This window comes from Pleurodeles waltl, chromosome 8, assembly GCF_031143425.1.
Source record: "Pleurodeles waltl isolate 20211129_DDA chromosome 8, aPleWal1.hap1.20221129, whole genome shotgun sequence".
NCBI classification, from domain to species: Eukaryota; Metazoa; Chordata; class Amphibia; order Caudata; family Salamandridae; genus Pleurodeles; species Pleurodeles waltl.
Window position 1 is genome coordinate 310,753,856 of NC_090447.1, and position 21,295 is coordinate 310,775,150.

Below are 21,295 nucleotides of genomic sequence, written 5' to 3' on the forward strand. Positions count from 1 at the left end.
GAGGGTTATGTTATGTTAGTGGATTTGTAGAGCACAGCTTATTGCCCATGAGGGTACCCAGGTACTGGGCAAGTGATATCTGAGTCTGGCCGCGGTCGATGCTAAGACTAGAGTGCTAGTCAAAGAGGCAGTTCATCAGCTTCTTTTGGAATTCCAGCAGCGACATGGAGACTCTGATGTGGAGGTCATTCCAAGACTTTGCTGTGAGGTGGGAGAAGGATCATCTTCTGACTCTACTTCTACTTGTGCAAGATGTGTGGGTGAGAGAGAGTGAGAGCAAAGGCTTCTGGTGGTTTGATGGAACTGAAGGCGGTGGTTGAGGTAGGAGAATTCAATGTTGTGCAGTGCCTGAAGAGATTGTATTGTCAACATTCATAGTTAATTGTGTTTTGACCCTTACTAGGGAGTGACATCCCTGCGAGCTAGCACCAAGCGTTCACAGGAAGCCTTTACATGATCAGTCACTACTGGACTACCAGTGGTCGAATGATATCCTCCCTAGCACTGCAGCTGAAGATTATTTGAGTGGAGAGAGTTTCGCCTCTGTGTTCATTCAAAATTCACAGCGCAAAATTGGAACTCTGATATGAATTTACGTAATGGCGGATTTTAGATGAAACAAATGATGAAAGCTCACTGTAACTAAAACCTTTGACGGGTGCAAAAAATTGGGGACTCATTGTTATGCCTTCAGTTTAAAAATCAAGAAGATGCATTCTGTAGCAGTCCGTTCTTTTGTCTATGTCAGTTCATGAGTGAACTCAACACTACAAGCTGTCTAAGATGTTGTTTTGATAGTTATTACTCCCTCTCTCTGTTGAATTGTAATGAAGACGCTTGGATATTATTTTTATTATTTAAAACATGTTCCTTCCAGGTTGTGCTTTGTTAATTTTTGTTGCTTTAAGTATTTAAAGCCTGATAAATGTTTATAATGTTAATTGTTTAGGCAGTATAGTTGTTATGTTCAGGCTGTTTTATGTTATAGAAATAAATCCAAAACATTTTAAGAATCCTCGGATTTGGTCTGCAACCATGAAAATTAACCATGATGATATTTAAGTAGACTTTGTCCGTCTTTGTGTGCGACTATCCAAGTTTGCTTTTTGTGAACATTCTGCTTTATGGTACATACATAGACCCACTACCAAACCTGCAACTGACTACAGGGCTCGAAACGTTTTGCACTGGATTACAGTTAGTCTTTTCTTGCGCCTTAGACAGATATAAGTAACTACATGTGCTATATTCTGCACCACAATAGATTATTTGCCTACGGTTTCACTGTACATATTCTGTTTGAAGCTACTCAACATTTTATTTTCTTAATGCTAGCATTTACCTTTTGAAAACAAAGGCATGAAATTGCTATTATTAAATCGACAGGGACTTGTACCTACTAAAGAGATCTAGTCAGATATCTGCCTCTTGGAGAAACATTGTCATAAACCTTAGTTCATCTATGAATCATGGGTTAACCACGGATTCTGTGAAATGTCTAGTTGTAAGGTGTATTGTATCTCTGGAAGTCATTGGGTGCATGATTCCCACGAGCAAGAAACGAAGTACATTCCTTAGGATATGTAGACCAGGTATTTGGTCTACAAATCACACTTGATTTGGCAGCTTTTTTGTTTTCTCCTAGTACTGTGTCAACAATAATTTACTGCAAGATTAACAAATTCAACTGAGAAGAGGTTGGAGGAGTGGAAAGGATTCCTATTGACAATGGCTTTCAGCTGTTTGTCAGCTTCACACATGGCGTAACCGGCTGTGTGATCTCATACTGTACTCACTCACGAGAATGTTTCTATGTTGTTGGCATTTATACAGAACACAGTATGCCTCAGTATAGCTTTGCGGTGCGATTTGCTGCTTCGGGTGTCTCAGCACACAATTGCTGTGTGATATACCAGAATCGGAGTCATCCTTGGATGATATATTCAGGGTACTGTGTTATAGCTCTTCAGAGGTTGGCTAGTAGGAATATTCTTAAAACGAGAGTGTGAATTCACTTTTGAAGGGCATTTAGCCACGGCTTTTGTACCTCTAAGGCAGGTACCGGGCACTTTGATGGTTAGTTCGGGACAATTTAGGTGTCTTGTTGCTCGTTGTGCAAATGTGTTTGCTTGTGTTGTCTTGACGGCAAGTGCCATAAAGGGGAATTCACAAGGAGACAACAAAATACATTTTATTAAAAGTTTATCACAACCAATCTTTAAAATGCAGTTTGGGGTTTACCTTGTAACCCGTGTGAAACCACGAGGAATTCTATACGTAGCAGGAGCGCTCTGGGAATGTAATAACATTAAATGTTAGTGTTGGAGGTATATTTCAGACGTTTTCAGATGTGAACATTAGAAAGTTTTACATTAGAAAGTTTTTATTTTTTTATTTTTATTTTTATTTTTTTATTTTTTTAAAGCTCATGATGAATTGCAGTTGAAAAATATCTTGTGGGAATACACGTTTGGACCCCAGACTGTATTTCGTGGTTTACTTTTCGAAATGTTTTTGTGTTGCTTTCTTTACTTGAGTGCATAAGTCTGTCTAACAAGAAATTGATTATGGTTTCAGTCAGATAAAGGTAAAACAATATTGTGAGAACAAATTACCTTTGCTTTTTCCCTCATTTGGGGCATATCTACATTTTGCTGAGGTTATCTTCAACCTGTGAGCAAAGCATAGTTGACATTTTCAGTTAACTGTTTTGCCCCTAAGTCTATTTTGTACTACACCTCAGTGAAGTACATTTCAGAATTATAAACCTGGATATAGGGTTGTACATTTTAAAGACAATTTTTTTGTGTAAGATCAAACTAAAAGCTTCATTTGCCAAGAGAGTGTAACGATAGAACCTATGATAATTGCAAGATAAACAAGCATTTGCAATGCAATAGTTCTCACATTACATCGAGTTAGAGCTATTAGCGTTGTAAACGCCTAATCGGACTTTTCTTGCCACATTAAATTAAAAACAAAAAAAACAAGTGTGATAATGCTGTGTAAAACACAGAGCGATCGCGCAGCGGAGTAAAGAGAAAAAGTAGTCCAGAAATCATACCGAAAACATAGAGCCTCGTAATTTTCCTGTAGTTGACCGGTGTTCTCGAGGAGGGCTAAACACTGGAAAAGGCATGACGTATGCATGCCTTTCACGAATGAAAACAAGCGGATTTTAAAAGGCAAGCCCACGAACCAATGAAAGTGACTGACGTAACATGGGTGTGGTTAATATCCCCCCAAAGGGAGATTAGAAGAGGGACGGAGCGCTTTGCGCTCGCCCCTAAAAAGGTGGTGTTGTGTTTTTGCTTAGTGTTTTCCTGACCAATGCAGTTTTGGAATTGTGAAAGGAGCTGCTTGCATTTTTATTTTTAAATCAACAGTTAAATGTCTACTCGTTTTATTAAAAGGAGCAGTTATTAGATTAAAAAAAAAAAGTGATATTTTTTGTACATTGAATGGTAAGTTGTATTTTCAAGTTCATAAAAAAATAAACATGTATTTTACAGTGTCGCTCGCATATCAGTTTTATTAAACCCAATTAATTAAATGTGGCAAAAGATTGCATCGAATCTTGATTCTTACCTGCACTTAGTCCTGCCAATAACATCTGAGCTAATCGAGTTAATTTATATTGACACTCCAAACTGAGCATTATCAATGTTGTTTTGGTTTCCCCGAAACATTCAATTAGGTATTAACTGTAGTTAGAATGGAATTAAGACTCTAATTAGGCTCCACTGTATTTTATTCTTTAATTTTCTCATCTTTTTTTATCAGTTATATTTATTGTGTAAAATATTTTTCTGTAAGCCTTTTAAGAAGTTTGCATTCTGGAATGATTTCTCTTATATATTTCGATCTAGACACGGTTTGGCAATATCAACACCTTTTAGCATTTAAGTCTAGAAGTATCTACATTTTCGAATTACGTGCCCTTAAATATACCAGGTCTAAGGGGCAAAAAGGTAGATGTGGCTAGTTTGGAGTTCGGGCGGGTCTTAGGCTTGTGGACTCATCTGTATTATCTTGATACGAAAGAATGCTAGGTCCACTGGGGTGAAAGACATGGGTGAATTCATGGTTTGCATTTTTAAGAAGATGCCTGAAACGTTCCGAATAGTGCGGGTGTTTATTATTGATGAACTCCGTTACATCTTTAAGGATTAAATTCAGGGTTGTAATCAAATGCTTTTTAAAGACCACATATTCAAGCATTGCCATATAGACATCTCACTTGCAAATTGTGAATCATGTTGCAGTGGATTGATGTATGCGTCATGCAGCTGATGAAAAATTATTTCTGAAAAAATAATCTAATTACTTGAAATCTTCCGGATCTGCACAAATAAGCATTTAAAAAGAATTCTTTCAATGTTTGACCCTCTTTCCCTGTGCTTTATTCCTGTTCTTTGTCCTTCATTAATCTGCTACTGCTGTTGTTAGTGTGCTTTCTCCTTTATTGACCATTTTCTTCCTTAATCATCCCTTTTATTTTGATATTGTTTCCTTTCCATAACCCCATATTCCTTATTTTGTCCCCCTTTCCTTTTATTTATTCATTCATTTTGTTATGGTCTTCTTCCTTTATTCTTTCATTTCCTTTACCCATCTCTCCATTTCATTTTCCGTCATCAGTTTTCTCATTAGTTCACGTCCAGGTTTTCTATCTTCTGAATTCAGTCTAACATTGGTTTCATCACCTATTCCCTCTTTTATTCCTTGAATTATTTAGCCATTCCTCCTTTCTTTGTTTTTTTTTTCTTTTATTAATCATTCCTGCATTTTTGTGGGTGTTGCTTGCCCATTGTATTCCTTCCTTTTTTATCTCTTTCCATCTTCATTTTATCTATGCACAACTGTCTTTCATTCCACACTTTGTAGCTTCATCACGCCTCAGTTCCTTTATTCCTCATATATTTAATACCTTCTTCCAAAATCACAATTGATATGATATTTGACATCCAGAGGTAATTATTCAGGGAAGGCTCCTCCTCAGTGGCACAGGGGTGTCGCCCCCCTGACTGAGCCAGCAGATGAACAATATAACGATAGCTTGCTATCGTTTTATTTTTCATAATTTTTTATCTGCTGGCTCTGCCAGCAGAGTGTACAGGGAGGGGCTGGGCTGGGCCACAGGAGGGGGGAGGAGGGGAGAGTGCACTAAGTGTGCATGTGTGTTTGGCCGGCTGTCTAAGGCTGGCCAAATACACATGTGCACTTAGGTTTCTCCAACCTGGCTGTATACACAGCCGGGCTAGAGAAACAGCACAGACCCTAGGCTTGTGTCTGAGCAGCAGTGACTGCCGCTCAGACCAATCCTGTTGCTGCTTACATGCTATATTTAGCATGTAAGCAGCTCCAGGATTGCTGTGGAGCCTGTGCTGTTGTCTCATTGAATGCTGGGACACAACAAGAGGAGCGAGACGGTAGGAAACGGCGGCTGGAGACGGGTGGCGCGAGGTAAGGTTTTTTTTTGGGGGGGGGGGTTCTTTTTTTTTTCTTTTTATAAAATGTTGTTTCCCCTGTGGTCCCCACTGCCTCCCCTTGACATATACTGCGGCTGCCGCTGTAATTATTATTGCAGTTTTCCAGGAGAAAACCTTCCTTTTTAAATGTTAATAAGTGACCAGTACGTTGGTCTTGTAGCCCACAAGGTGGGATGCATTGTGTTTTAAAGTGAGACATGTAGAAATTTGATGTTATTCTGACCTGGCCATGACAAGCCCCCAAAGCTTTTTTCACCGTGGAAAGTTCTGGCTGTCCAATGATGAAACTAGTGTGCAGATTACAATATTCTGCTAGCTTAAGTTTGGTACTAGCTACAAAAATGATTTAACCCTATTGATGATATTGATGAGAAAATCAGTTCAATTGTAAAGTGGGATTTTTAATAAATATTTAGGAAAATAACTTTTAGAAAGTTACCTTTTATCTACCAAAAGCTCATGGAGGCATATTTGCATTAGCCTTACAGCAGCTGCCCTGCTAGTGCTTGACCTTAATGATGTGTAAATACTGCTTCCAGAGCCAAGACAATGGCCTGGGTGTGGGCGTCGTTTTTCTTTCCCTTGCAGGAAGCCCAGATTTTGCCCTGGAACTTCATAAACTTGTACAGGATCTGTCCTTTACAAGTAAATGTAAAATGAGTCATGGCAGTGCACATTCCGAGTGTGCTGCTGGCGCAGACAGTGTGGCGCATTGGCCTCGGCTCTGCCTAAGAGCCAAAGACAATGCTGCTGCACTGTCTGCGCTGGCTAGTCCGGCGGGAGACTCATAAAATGACAGTAGGGAGGTCGCCAGCTTGGCAGCCGCCTCACCATTATCATATTGGTGGTCCAGCGTTCGGCTACCTAAAGGGATTCTGATGGCTAATAATTTGAAATGACCTGTAATTCAGCAATGGACGCCTGCGTGGCACACCAGGCCACCACTTCTGCATTTAGATTTGCAGAATGCTAACATGGCTGCTTCTTTTTCTTTATACTTTATTAGATTGTATTTTTCAATCTAGTCATTCTAATACAAACAATTTCCCTCTCATCTTTCTTTTCCTAGCTTTAAATGTAACTATATTTTTTTCTTGGTTTTAAGTTTTTTGAAAACAAGCTTGTTTGAAATCCTTAATGGTGATTTACTTACTAAGGGGTGCGGAATTTATTAGAATATCTACTTGTCCATGGGACAAGTTGCTTCCTAAATCTACTTGTCCTGTAAAACAATCTACTTGTCCCTTTGGTGCCATGTAGTGCAGTGACAAATTATGGCAGCAATCTCATTATGTAAGAGCTCTGATAATAGCCTTTCTGATTACGCCAGGGCTACTACTATAATAAGGCTGAAAACTTGCAATTTCAGAGGAATGCCTTTGAGTCTGCAAACCTATTAACTTGCATGTTTTAAGGATTTTCACCAGCTCCTCTCTAATCTTTTCCCATAATGAGAAAGGGTGGAAATGTACTCCTGACAATGGCAGATGTTCTTCCATGAATGGGGAAAAAAGCGGTTGGAGGGAAAGTGTCCTTGTAAACACTCAGTAGATTTTCACATGAGCAAATCTACGCATGCCTATTTGCTCGTGCTAAAATACAGTTCACACATTTTCTAGGAGTACAATTTCCGGGTCTACTTCTGTAAGCTCTTTTGAATTCATGAAAGCCACTAATTCAAAGACATATACCATGGGTGCACTTTTGTGACTTTCTTTAAGAATTGGGTCCCTAATTAGGTCTGGAGTTAACAAAGACATTTTGTTTTGATTAAACTTCGTTTTCTCTCTCTATCGGCTGGCTTTACTGTGAGTGATCACACACTGCCCTTCCACAAGGAACATATTGGCACTCAAAGTAGTTTTCTTCAGTGCTAGGAACTATTATGGCGATCAGTGGCGTAACAAAACTGGAGGGGGGCCCTGCAAAGCACAGTGACCGGTCTGCCATAAATTAGGAGCGCTACAGCTCACTCTGCAGGCTCTTTTTGTTTCATTTAAAAAAAAAGGTTTTATATAGCGCAAACTCAACCCGAAGATGAGCACCACTTATGTTACACAATGACACATTCATATTTTTTGTCGACAAGGGGAGATTAAGTGATTTAGCCACGATCACAGTATGTTGAGCCGACGCCGAGACTTGTTTAAATTGTAAACAGATAACTACTGTCTTGACAATGGTCGCAGTATTTTATAGGGAAAAGTAAGTGATTGTGAATTCTGCAAAGTAGCATGGTAAGCAGCTTGGTCTCGAGGCAGTCGCAGACAGCAATCTGTCTGTTATCCTAGTGTCACAGCCACAGGTGCCAGTGTCTTATTCTTTTTGTATGAGACATAATTTAATAGGGTCTTAATCAATCAAGTAATTTATAAAGCATGCTACTCACCCATCAGGGCCTCAAGTCTCTGGGGGCTACTGATAGAATAACCATGTCTTGAGGCGTTTCCTGAATGTCGGGAGGTCCTGGGTCTGGCGTAGGTGGAGCAGTAGAGAGTTCCAGGTCTTGGCGGCGAGGTGAGAGAAGGATCTTCCGGCGGTGATGCGGGGGACGGAGGCGCGAGGGCGAGGATGGCGGAGCGGAGATGGCGGGTGGGGGTATGGAAGGTGAGTCTGTCATTGAGGTAGGCCGGACCTGTGTTGTGGAGGGTTTTGTGTGCATGGATGAGGAGTTTGAAGGTGATCCTCTTCGATACGGTTAGCCAGTGTAGGTCTCTGAGGTGGGCAGAGATGTGGTCGCGGCGTGGGACGTCGAAGATGAGGCGGGCAGAAGCGTTTTGGATACGTTGTATTTTCGTTTGTAGTTTGGCCGTAGTTCCTGCATAGAGTCCGTTTGCGTAGTCCAGTCGGCTGCTGATCAGGGCGTGGGTGACTGTTTTTCTGGTTTCTATGGGAATCCACTTGAAAATCTTGCGCAGCATGCAAAGGGTGTTGTAGCAGGAAGAGGAGATTGCGTTAACCTGCTGAGTCATGCTGAGTCCAGGATGATTCCCAGGTTTCGTGCTTGAGTGGTGGGGGTGGGTGCGGCTCCCAGGCAGGTAGGCCACCAGGAGTCGTTCCAGGCGGAGGGGTTGCTGCGACGATGAGGATCTCTGTTTTGTCGGTGTTTAACTTGAGGCGACTTGATTCCATCCAGTTGGCGATGGCATGAAGTCCATTGTGGAGGTTGTTTTTTGCGGTTGTAGGGTCTTTCATGAGGGAGATGATCAGCTGGGTGTCGTCTGCGTAGGATACTATGTTGATGTGGTGAGTTTGTGCGGTGTTGGCGAGAGGGGCCATGTAAACGTTGAAAAGCGTTGGGCTGAGGGAGGATCCCTGGGGGACGCCACAGATGGTCTTGGAGGATTCGAACAGGTAAGGCGGAAGGCGGACTCTCTGGGTTCTGCCGAAGAGGAACGAGGAAATCCAGTTGAGGGCCTTGCCGCGAATCCCGGCGTTGTGGAGGCTTGTTGAAAGGCAGTGGTGACAAATGGTGACGAAAGCTGCGGAGAGGTCCCGGTGGATGAGCGCTGCAGTTTCACCTTCGTCGAGCATGGTCCTGATGTCGTCTGTAGCAGCGATGAGTGCGGTCTCAGTGCTGTGGTTCTTGCGGAATCCTGATTGGGAGGTATTGAGTGCTTTGTTGTCTTCCAGGAAGCGGGATAGTTGGCTGTTCACGGTTTTCTCAGTGACCTTTGCTGGAAGGGGAGAAGGGAGATGGGCCGGTAGTTCTTGGGGTCATCTGGGTCTGCCTTGGGTTTCTTCAACAAGGCGTTGACATTGGCGTGTTTCCAGCTTTCCGGGAAGGTGGCTGTCTCGAAGAAGCTATTGATTATGGCGCCTAGGTGTAGGGGGCCCTGATCTAGAAACATAAAATAGATTAAAGTTGTTATGTCAACACATGTCTAACACCTGTTCTTTGTGAAAGTGTTCATGTGCTTATTATTAGTAAGTGGTATTTTTACTAGCGACATATTTGTGTGTTGCTAAATATCACTAGGTAAATTAATCTGTGCTCACTCAGGTATTTGCATGTGTGAAGAAAATGTATTTGAATGCCTGTGCACGTTACTGTATGACCGAGTGCCTGATAACATTCATCCAGCAGTGAGCCTCAGCATACACTGCATGTGCACATGCGCATGGGTGCGCATATGCATTGATGTTCCTCTCTGGCGCATTGCTTTTCAAGGCCTGATTCAGCTCATGTACACGAGGTTACAGGCAGAGTGCGTGCAACAGATGGCTTCCTTGTGTTTTCTGGTCACTGGGGTGACTTGCCAGGTGTACTACAGAAGCAGGGATTAGTGTGATCTCGTGCCACCTTGTCATGCATCTAATCTCGCTAGAACCTTCAGTGTTGGTCGTGTTTCTTCCTCAAAAGAGAACGGGTGTCTGACCCTGACACGAACCATTCTTATTTGATTTCATAGCAAGCTGGTGTTCCACTAAGTGGCTCACAACATGCTGCTCTTGTCTCTTTTCTCCATAGAAAATCAGAGTGGTCTCTGACTTTCCAGTGCCTCTGTGCGACCACTATAACAGAGAAGATAACAGACCTGTGACTATAGGTGGGCAAGCTCCTGAAAGCTCGAGGTTGAAGCCCGGCTTTGTTCGAAATCCCTATGGAACTTTGAGTCCAAAACAAGCTGATCTTATTTGTGGCTTTTGCCTGCCTCACTCATTGTAGCTTTGTGCACAACGAGATAAAACAAACATAACAATTTGGGCTGAAGAAAGACGCATATAGATACCAATTTAGGGAGGCAAATTTTTACAAAGTGAAACTAGAAAACCTGGATTCATCGCAGCTGCCCCCTTGATCAATTTGGTTGATCTTAGGCATATATTGTATTTTACTGATCCCCATTTTTTTCACTATTGCATATGAAAATACCTTTGACTACGTGAGTTCAGCATACCAGCTGTACAAAAATCCTACTGTTTTTTATTTAAAATACTATAATGTTGCTCTCACTAGAACAGTCTGGGCCACATACAGGGTTCACAGGGCAAATGTTGTGTCTCATTTTACTAATGGCACTGTCACCAAAGTGGGGATAGGGGCAGGAATTGTTCTAAGCGCATGTTTAGAAACATTGATAAAGTCAATAGGTCTCGGCAATCCAAGAGGGATAGGCGTTGGCAATGTAAATGTGTTTGCGTGGGGCTCTGGGGTTCTTCTTCTTATACACAAATACATTAACATTGCCAACGCCTATAGCTCTCAGATTGCCAAAACCTGTTGGCTTTTCTAATGTTTGTATTCACAGCCACTTTTTTGCACAGCTCATCAAGCAGCTCATCAGGCATTATTCTGCTGTTCCAGCAGCAAGTGATCATTACATTTATTCAGGGAGATTGTTGAGCAAGCTCACACTTTTGAAAGAGCACAACTCCTATTCTGACACATAGCCACTTACAGATTTCGTGGTATGCTAAAACAGTAAATTAAAGGTCCAAGTGAGCTAATTTGTACTGCTTTCAGTATCCACATTATGTCCTAGATAGCTAGATACATTCAGATGCCATCTTGACTACTGATGAAATCCTTTAAATGTAATCACAAGGAGGCTGAGACTGGAGGGCCGCAATCTCAACCCATTATTGGTTAAGATACTTCAACCTGTCATTTCTTACAAGCAACGTGTTCATTGTTCATCGCAATGGTCAAATTCCCATTGAAAAACAGTCTGGTCATGCATATCCATAATGGCCCAGTTTATTTGTATTTTAATTATTTATAAATGCTAACAATTAAGAGGATATAATCTACTTGCGACGTGCATCATAATGAAGGAAATGAAAGGTAAATTGTCAATACGTCAGAAAGGTTAGAGAAGAGTAATCTCACGACGAAAGCGCATCATAACAAGGGTGATTCTGCTGGCACAGGCTGGGTGAGTGAGAAGTACCTTTTCATTGTTATCTTGAAGTTATTCAGTTTGGTGGCTTGTTTGCAGGACCGCAGTGGCTGATTTTTGCAAAGTATTTTTTGCAGAGTCCTTCTATACCATTCGGTGAGGAATGTAAGTTTTTATAGCCAGTTAGAAAGTGCATAACGAAGTCATTTGATTTTTGCTGGTGTAACAGCTCCTAAATAGCTTTCAAAGTTTCAAGATCTGCATTTCAAAATCTAGGCCTTTCAGTGTGGAGCGTGCCGTGGAGACATGCTCATGTTTTTGAACATCAGAGATGAGTGTGATTGCTGTTTGTCATCGTTTGTCGTTGAACATAAAAAGTGTGGATGTAACATAACTTGTTATCAAGTTTTTAGGAATTCTCATCTCTGGTGGACCAAGTCTTGGATCTGCAATGCATGTGCTTCTTTCTGCATGAGTACGTTTGCCTTGCATGCTTGCTCTTCGCGGTTGCAACAGGTCAGCCAAGACCTTGTTGGAAAATATTCACCGTTCGGTAAGCTTGGGAGTGCCTAAACCGGTGTCCTCACGAGTCTGACGCTTTAGCTTTTGTCGAGTAAAATCATTTTACTAATGAATACGTATTTTTAAAACTCTAAAGTGTTCTAATCTTTTTATGCCCTCCAGATATAATAAAAGAGCAGAATAAAGAGCTACGAGGCACACAGAGGGCTATAACCAGAGATCGAACAGCCTTAGAAAAGCAGGAAAGGCAGCTGGTAAGTAGAGCATAAAATCCCCTCCGCTTTCAACGATGAATGACTGAAACTGATGCTAGACTAATTAAAAAAGAGCCATAAACAGCTGATGACAATGGAAGTTTGTTCTTTTGCATTATGAGAAATTCCTCCATCATGCATGTAAATTGCTTCTGAGTGCTACCTGTGGAGAACTGGGCTGAATATATGTCTGCCCAAATGCTGATATCCTGCTAAGTAATGGCTCTCCATTCATCTCGTGCGTTCCTTCTCCAGCTGCACAGACACACTCACTGAACCTAATGGGGGTGCAGCTCCTGGCGGGTAGGCTGCTGCAGGGTTCAAAGAGATGTTGCGGGCGGGAAATTGCAGCCCCTAACAGCCAATAGAACTTTCATTGTTTTGGTGTAGTTATATTTTAATCTGAACGCTTATTTCGTGTGGCATTCAGCAGGCACAGTATCCAACAGGCGCAGTCAGAATGTTCTTCTAACCTGCAGTGAATCATGTGTGCACAGCGCCAGCAGCATGACTTTTCCTAGACAGGATCAATCTTCTCTTGCACTTCTCTGGTCGACCAAGTGGGTAGTACAAAGGGTCTCTTAGCGGCGTTCTGGCTTCTAGTCCTGTTGTTATCAATACTAATACTTCACCATGGGAGAGTTTTAGATCACAACAGATTCTATTCTGCATCCTGAATACAGTTTGTCATGCATGCCTCTTAAATACAAATATCAAAAATGCAATTAGCGTTTTTGTCTGATTATGTCATTGTTGCACAAGTGAGTCGCACAAATCCATCATAGCTACTTGTTGCTCTCGTATTGTTTCTTGACAAATGTCCAAACAAATGTAACATGTTAAATTTATAATTCTGAAAATGTGAATGGGGGATTCCTGTAAAGTATTATTCCTTCCTCGAATCTAATAGATAGATAGGGTCTTGTTCTCTCTTATCATAGTATGGAAAGAGCTATTTAGAAGATTAATAACTTGAAAGAGATTCATGTTGTAGGATCTGGTTTGAGTAATTCCTTGTACTGCAGTTTGGTGACTATGTGCAACTGTAATGCTGATGCAGTATGGGACTATGACCTTACTGTGAGAATACCTCATAGATGGCAGTCACCAAAACCTTTCTTTTTCCATTCCCTTGGTTTATGATTCTCTGGCCTGTTTTCCAGTTTATGACTGAGGGTAGACTCCTCAAAATTTATAAGTAACATGAAACTAGAAAGTAACATGAAACGTGAAATGGTTGGTACTCCCATCATAGTTAAGTTACCTTAGCTTCTTTGATTTTGAGATTTTCTCAAAATAGAGAGTTTGTTGCAACTGCAATATCTCCTCTACGATACAGTTGTCCCGAGTATCTGGTATCCTCATTTTTGGACTCTTGACTGACTTCTTGCTAATCTAGTGTTTGCACGAAAGCCTAGGCCAGTTCCTTGATACCAGCCTGGTCATGGTCTTGGAAGGGCCCACCAAGTGTCCTCTCCATAGTGACAGAGGACTACTACCTCTGTCACAGTTTCATTGGTGTAGCACAGTGGTGGCAGCATGGATTGGTTTTAGTGATCCTAGTGTAAATACACTTTTTTTGTCTGGGTCACTGGAGTGGTGTCACTGGTGCGATGACCTACCGGTCCCCCGTGTAAATTTCCACTGCACTGGTGAACATGTATCCCTGTGCTGAAATCCAGAGTGCATGTGTGTATGTATGTATGTATGTGTGTGTGGCCTGTGTGTTATACATATTGTGCATATCTAAGTGTAATTAAGTGAAGGAGGCCTGGGGTTTCCATTTTGGGAGCCCATTGCCAACTCATGAGCACAGGATGGAGGTGAGATTACTTTGCCATAAAGTGAAAGTGTATTGATGACATTCCTGAGATTGGAGGGAGGGGACCTATACACTGAATTGTGGAAAGAAGAGGTTACTTACAGTTCAACAAGATCCTTTTGCTGCTGTGAATTGTTGATTAGTTTCCTTAAATCCTGCCATTTGGTGAAAGGTAGGGGCTTCAGTTCCTTTTGTCAGAGTGTGAACAGTCCTTTTAGAAAGGGTTTGGCCTTTTGTCTCCCTTTCAGATCATTGTTGAGTGTGTCTGTGATAACCAGCTGCAGAAAGCTCATACCTCTTTGTGCCTCTGTTGCATGTATTTTAAGCTGGAGAACACCCTGCTGTAAGGAGCATCACTCCCGACAAAGGCTGAGTCTGAGAGACAGCCTGAGAGGGACAAATGAAAGAAGAACTGACCACAAACCGTTTCTGGAAGTACACATGTCCTGTCTGCTGTACCTGTGTAAGAGTAAGGGGTGTTGACCTGCTTGTCTTTCTAGCTCCAAGTTTTCTTTGACTAAGGAGGAGGTGCTCCCTGGAATACCCAGAGGACTGCTGTGCAACCTGGGCTGGTGTCTGCCTGAAAGCCAGCTCACATGATGGAAAGGGACAACACCTGGAGTCCGACTTGAAAGAATAGCTGTTCTTTGTCCCAGTGTGTCTGGAGGATCCTGAAGGGACATCATCTGGAGTCTGACCTGAAAGAATGGCTGTTCTGTGTCCCAGAGTGTCTGGAGGATCCTGCCTGGGAGATGGGGGGGATGGTAAGCCCAACCCTGCAGGATGAATGGAATACTGGCATAAGCAACAGCAGTTGACCCTCATGCCATGAGTCTCTGTTAGACTTGTGGAAGCATGACTGGCAGGCTGCAATCTTCTGAGCTAATCAGTATATCCAGAGTAGAGGATTGAAGGCACTAATGAAGTGTGCCTCAGCGAATCGCCCCTTTAACCCTGCTGTTGCAGCCCTGGCACTTGCCCCAAGTGGTCAGCGCCAGTGAAGAAGACTACTACTAAATTGTGGCACACAAGTGTAGCTTGAATTGACCTTGCTGTCGCAGTTGTGACTCATGCCCCAAGAGTGGTTGCACAGACTTCTTCTGTGGATAGCCCTGTGGCACTTACCTACCGTGTGCCTGTGTGGAACTATGCCACTAGAAGTTAAGCTGCTGCCTGGAGACACTTGCCACTGTGCGCCTGGTAAGACCAAGCTGCCACCGCTGCTGCAGTAAGGCTCCTTTAAGTGACTTGACTGCTGCTACCAGACCTGCGCCACAAGCAGACCGCATAAGCACTTCAACTCCCGGAGGACCAAGGTGACGAATCAACAAGTCACCCAGTCTATGAAGGAGGCCCTTCGAAGACCTGTGGGCCATTCTTCTCCCAACACCATGTGCCTGGAAGAGGGCCTCCGACTGAAGACAGACGCACACCTGCTTTTACTTACAAACACTGCTGTGTGGCCTGTGCCTCCTCAAAAGGAGTGAAGCCACCGCGTGACACACCAGCAGATGGCACGTCTTCCCCCTACAATAGAAGAACCAGGACAGAGAGCAGGAGGTGAGAGTGATGCCTATCTTGGATCCAAACTGTGGCTGGGGCAAACACTGAGAGATTGACTATCTGCTAGTACCTATCAGGACAAAGGCATTGGAGAGTGCTGCACTTATGGTAAAACCCACACAAGAGTCCCTTAGTGTAAATGAGGAAGAAGGGGGATGAGTGGATATCTTGCTCGTGAGGCATTAGTTCGACACCTCTGATGCTCTGAGTATCTTTATACTTTTTGGGTATTGTTTATTGTTGAGTTGTACTGCATATTAAAGTATTTGTCTTTTTCCAGTGATAAGACCTGGGCTTAACAATCACTTTATTATATTTTTGGGTGTCTGAGTGCCGACCTTGTTGTATTTCTACACTAACCACCCTGAGACGCCTGTGACTTCTCGTCCTTGGTACCAATAAGAGTCGAGTGCACAAAGTGGTTGTAATTTTTCCAGTTTGCAGAGCTATAGAAGGAATGGTCCTTGGTACCAGTAAGATTCAAGTGCACAAAGTGCAATTTTTTCACTTTGTAAAGCTATAGTATGAATGAGCCTGGGACATGACCGCTGCTCCTCCTTAGCCGTCATCGAGTAGCGTTGCATGCCCTTTTGCCCCCTGAACGGGGCCTGACATGCCAAAGTTTCTTGTGGATTAATACCATGCTCTAAGAAACTCCCGTAGATTAATGTACCTTTGTTACAGGGAACACACACTGTTTTGGTTATGTAACGTCATTTTTATGTGGGATTCCTTCTTTTTAGTGAATGATGAATAGTAACATTTGCATTCAAATTCTAACACGAAAAAAGAACATTTTTGGCTGGTTTCACACGTTTCATGAGAAAAGTAATTGCTGGCCTGCCTCCGTGTTGGAGGCAAGGTACGCTGGAAGAAATATTGAGGAACAGCAAAAAAGCCTTAATTTACCACCGAGGGAACAGTTGATTATCGGAGATCAGGTGTGCTTATTTATTTAGCGTGTAATTAGGATTTACAAAACTCTTTGCTTAAAAAATTATGTTCAGTTCGATGCATAGGTCTCAGAGGAAATAAAATTAGCTGACTTAACCTTTCTATTTCAGAGGTATTGTAGAAGCCCTCAAAAATAGCAAAAGGAAGAGAACTGCTTTTTATATTTCTTTAACCAAGTGTAGATGTTTAGAGTAGAAGTAATCCAAATCTGTAGTAATGATTGAAGTCTGTGCATACCAGCTTCTTTTGGGGTTGTTACGTGCATAGCATCTAATCTCTGAGGTAAGTTATCGTTTTGACCATGCCATATAACTAACTAATAGCATAGGAAAAACTCTGCTGGCTCCGCACTCCAGGAGAATACTGGAGTAGGACCTACTCCTCTCCATGATGCTGATGTGCAATTGTTTTGGGTTGACTCCTCGTCTATGCAAACAGATTAGAAGGGCGAATCCAGCACGAACTTTGGGGATGAGCCTTTCTTGGTTTTTATGTACAAGGTTGCCAGTCTCCCAACTCCTAATATCATCCTGGCAGGTAAAAAGGAGCGTGACATAAGTTTCTACCTTTTCTTCTACAATAAGCGATCTGTCCCACATTTATGGAGATCTTCCAGTCTTCTAAAACAAAGGATAAACACTAGTCATTTTTAAGTAGGCCAGTTAACAGGCCGGGACAAAAGAAGAACGCAGATGTTCAAAAAGTCTCTTTACATTGTGTATGTTTCAGGCTGATCGTTCTCGTCTGCTTTTTATGAATTTTTCCTTGACCATTGTGTACTACTTGAGAGTTTTACGATACTATTGTTTTCTGGGTGTAGAGCTGCACCTTACCCTACCAGACTTTTTCGTTTGCTTGCCTTTCTTCATTTCATTGCTTTTGTAGCATATATTCTACACTTCTCTATACATTCTATATTCCGTCTTACCTTAGAATTTTACAGTGTGTACAATATTGCAGTTTAATGTCAATACTTATTGCATCTGCTCTCCCCTGAATATCCACTTTTCACACTTGTCATACTCGATCTGTTTCTCTGTTCAGACAACGTGATTCTTCTTGCCTGATATGTGTTTCCTGCTTTGTAATTTATATTCCCAAATCCGAATTGTACATGGTATAAAATTCCTCCTCCTCCTCTTGTCTGTGGAAGAATGTAGACTATAACCCATTCAATCCTTGTTCTGTAGGACTGACCTCACCCACTTAAGAATTGAAGACTATTTTCAGGCTTTCCTTATTTGTTTTTGTATTCTTTCCTTTTGCGTATTAAAACGTGGTAGTGATGCACCCGTCCTTTTTCTGAAGACTAAGGGAGTGAGACGTGAGTGCTTTGATTCCGAGAAACAGGACTGAACAATGTTTGCATTACAGTGATGCACAGGAAGGAATACTTTCTTCATGTAGTGCTGTTGAAAATGAGGCATATAGCGTTTATTTGGTACATGTTGTTAGGGAACTGATACTTTTGTATATTTTGGTTAGTACAGTTCACTGTGAAATTGGCTCTTCTGTATTGCGTACAGCTCTTTTTAATGTGGAGTTATTACATTGCCTTACGTTTGTTCTGTTCATTTAGTGAAAGACTGGTACATGTCACACGTTATGTCCAGTACTTTTAATCTGGGGTTCAGAGCATTTCCTAATTGTTTTCTTGTCAATGTGGAGCTGTGACAGATTCTTGCTTCTCATTCATTCGTCCTAAGTGATGAACCACGGTCCTTATTGCTCCCATCAAAGTGCCTTCCTACCCCTGTTGATGTAGAACACAAATCTTGAGACCCAACGTTACTATTGTTGGGATTACTTACCAGTAATAATATTTCATAATCTTATTCATCACCGTGGCTATGCGTAAGCCTTGCCTTAGGCACATTTTGTTCTCCTTAACAGTAATAAAAATAAGATCTTTAATGTGATTCTTTCTGTAAACGTCAAACAAATTATATATAAATAGGAATAGAAATGTGACTTCCTGTAAGTAAATTCGTCATCAATATTACATTTTTTAAAGTTATACGTTGTTGCCCCTACGTATTAGTTGTATATTCTACACCCTCCACCATCAGGGAGGGGAAGGAAGAATGCCAGTGGCAAAGAGAACTCTGAGCTGGTGTCATGAAGATTACCATTAAGTAATCTGAGCATTACCTCTCACCCCATCTTCCTTGTCACAGTCGTTATATGTGAGGATTTACACAAGCTCCTCATTGAATATACAACCAGAATCATGTGTAATAGACAACTTATAGTAAGACTTATATTTTTTTCCAAAAATATAGTATGCTTGGGGGCTTATATATATAAAAAAAAAAAATCACAAACAAAAAGTGGTAACATTTGCTCATGTTAATCTAAAGAAAAAAGTCATTTTTAAACTTAGGTTTGGACAGCCAACAACATACCTCCACCAAGAGCCGAAAAAAGATCCTCCTTCCCTCAATTTCAATTTCAATTTATAGTAATAAATGTACTAGGAGAGGCCCAAGTAGCTGCATTACATATTTCCCTCAAGGAGACCCCCTTGAAGACTGCTTTTTTCTTCCTTAAAGCAATCTAGGCAGAGGGGTTTCCCACAACTCATATGAACAAAAAATAGTTTGTTTTATCCATCTGCTAACTGTGAAGATGGAAGGTTTCAGACCTAGAACTACCGAAAGTTACAAAAAGGGATAGCACTTGGCCGAAACGGTTTCTCATTCCAGAAAAATAAATCATTAATACTCTCTGAACAGCTAACTAGTGACAGTTCTCTTCTGGAAAGCGGAATTCGGAAAGAAAACTGGCAGGACAGTTTGTTGTTGGTTGTGAAAAGAAGATGCTATTTTTGGCAAATAGGTAGGATCCGCTCTACGCACCTCCTAGCTGAGAACGACTTTAATATAGGGATCCGCATATAATAGAGTAATATCTACTAGCCTGTGCCCAGATATTATGGCTACCAAAAATAACATTTCTTAGGTTAATAGATTGAAGGGGACATTGTCCAGGAGCTAAAAGGAAAATTCTTGTAATGCATTTAACAGTGACAAATCTCATGATGGAACAGAGAAATGCACTACTCTAAGGCAGTTTACAAAAAACCTTCAATAACTTGGAAGCATGAACCTCTAAAGATAACCTCTAATTTTCTCTAAATGCCTTAATCACGGCCCATTGACTGCATATGGTTGGTACTTCACGGCCTAACTCAAAACCAGCTGATAATAAAGTTAATGCACATGACCAGGGACCAACAAATGGGATCTAAACCATTTTCAAACGTTTTTCCAGTACCTGGCATTAAAGTTAAGTGCTGCCAGTCTTCTGTATTGTTGAATGGCTATTGCTACCTTAGAAGAACAACCCTGCTCTTCTAGTCTCACCCTCTCAATATCCGAACCCCCAATTTCCTTGTTGCTTCTTCTGTTAAAGGAGGCTTTCTCACGAGAGAGGGTTGAATTGGAAAAATCCATGGTCTGCACACAGAAAGACCCAGGAGAGGAATATACCAGGGTCACCAGCCCCAACAAAGAGCAATTAGTAGTATTCTCACCTTAGCCTCCCTGATCTTGCAAAGGACTCTGGAAATGAGAGGAATTGGGTGGAACACATAAAATATGCCTGTATACCATTGTATTGCCCACCCATCTTGAGCTCAAGCCCTAAGGGAATGAGTCAAAGAGCAAAACAGGGGAAGCAATACGTTCTCACCTTTGCAAAAAGATCCAGCCATGGATGACCTTATCTTTGAATTAGCTTCCTGAAGAAGTTTGTGCAAAGGCATACAATCATCAAAGAAGGGAAGGCCCTGCTCAGACGATCCACACGGCCAATCTCCCTCCCCAGGGAGCTGAGTTGCATCTAGGAAGAGGAGACTGAATTCTGCCCAAACTCTCACAAGAAGGACCAACACATTATTAAACACACCTAGACCTAGGGATAGCCCAAAAGGAAGAGCTTTGAACTGACAAAGTCACAAAACCACAGGAATTTTTATGATTACTGATGGATAGGAATGTGGAGGTATGCATCTAACAGGTCTAGTGTTGTCTGCACATATGAAGGGAAGGATCGGCTGGAGAGTGTTCATCTTGAAAGGAACCCAGGGCAGGAAGGAGTTAAAGTTCTTTAACTTAAAACTGAGTGCAACTGTCTCTAAAGAAACTACAGGGGGAGTAGTAACCGATTTTTGTTTTCCTGCAAATGCTTTAAGAGTTCTTTAATTTTCTTCAGAATTGTCTGCTTTTTTTTAAAGGAGTCTTTGGAGCAAAAGTCTGGTAGAACAATTCCAGATAACCTGTTGAGCATTCTCTTTGGTAACAATGCTTCGTAGCGATGAGTGCCCAAGAATCTTATATCCACTTTTTCCACAAATGAATAAAAGAATCTTAACAAATTTTCTACTGGTTGCATACAGTCATACCTTTGAGGTTTTAGGGAGTCTGGGCAACTGCTGACTGGGATCTGTTTGCAGAAAGGGGCATCCGGCCACTCCCTCGCTGAGAAAATTCTTTACTCGCAAACTGCAGGAACCCAAAACATTTTTGCCCAAACCAGCGGCCTCTTCTGTCTGCACCTCACCGGACAAGAGTCATGAGCTTCATTTGGAGTTTTTTTTTTTTTTTTTATTGCATCCTCCAGTTGTGTTCTGAACAGTTCTGAACTTGCAAAAGGAATATGGCTAATTAAAGTTTGAGATGCATCAGCCCTCTATGAACGCATCCATAAATGAAGCTTGGCTGATATTGCCTAACCTTAGTGGAGGCGGATACACATAAACTGTCATATGATACATCAGACGGGTATCTGAGCTGCACTTCCATTAATGCCATTCATGTCGATCAGTCACCACCCATCTGGATT

At 41.7% G+C, this 21,295-nt stretch overlaps 1 protein-coding gene across 1 annotated transcript in view; it reads left to right on the top strand.

Annotated features, from left to right (window-relative positions):
• The window catches only part of CHMP2B (charged multivesicular body protein 2B), a 77,115-nt gene that overhangs the window by 7,160 nt on the left and 48,660 nt on the right, over positions 1-21,295 (top strand). The window contains exon 2 of the mRNA XM_069204148.1: positions 12,020-12,111. Coding sequence (XP_069060249.1) covers positions 12,020-12,111 — 92 coding nt within the window. The remainder of the gene's footprint in view (positions 1-12,019; positions 12,112-21,295) is intronic.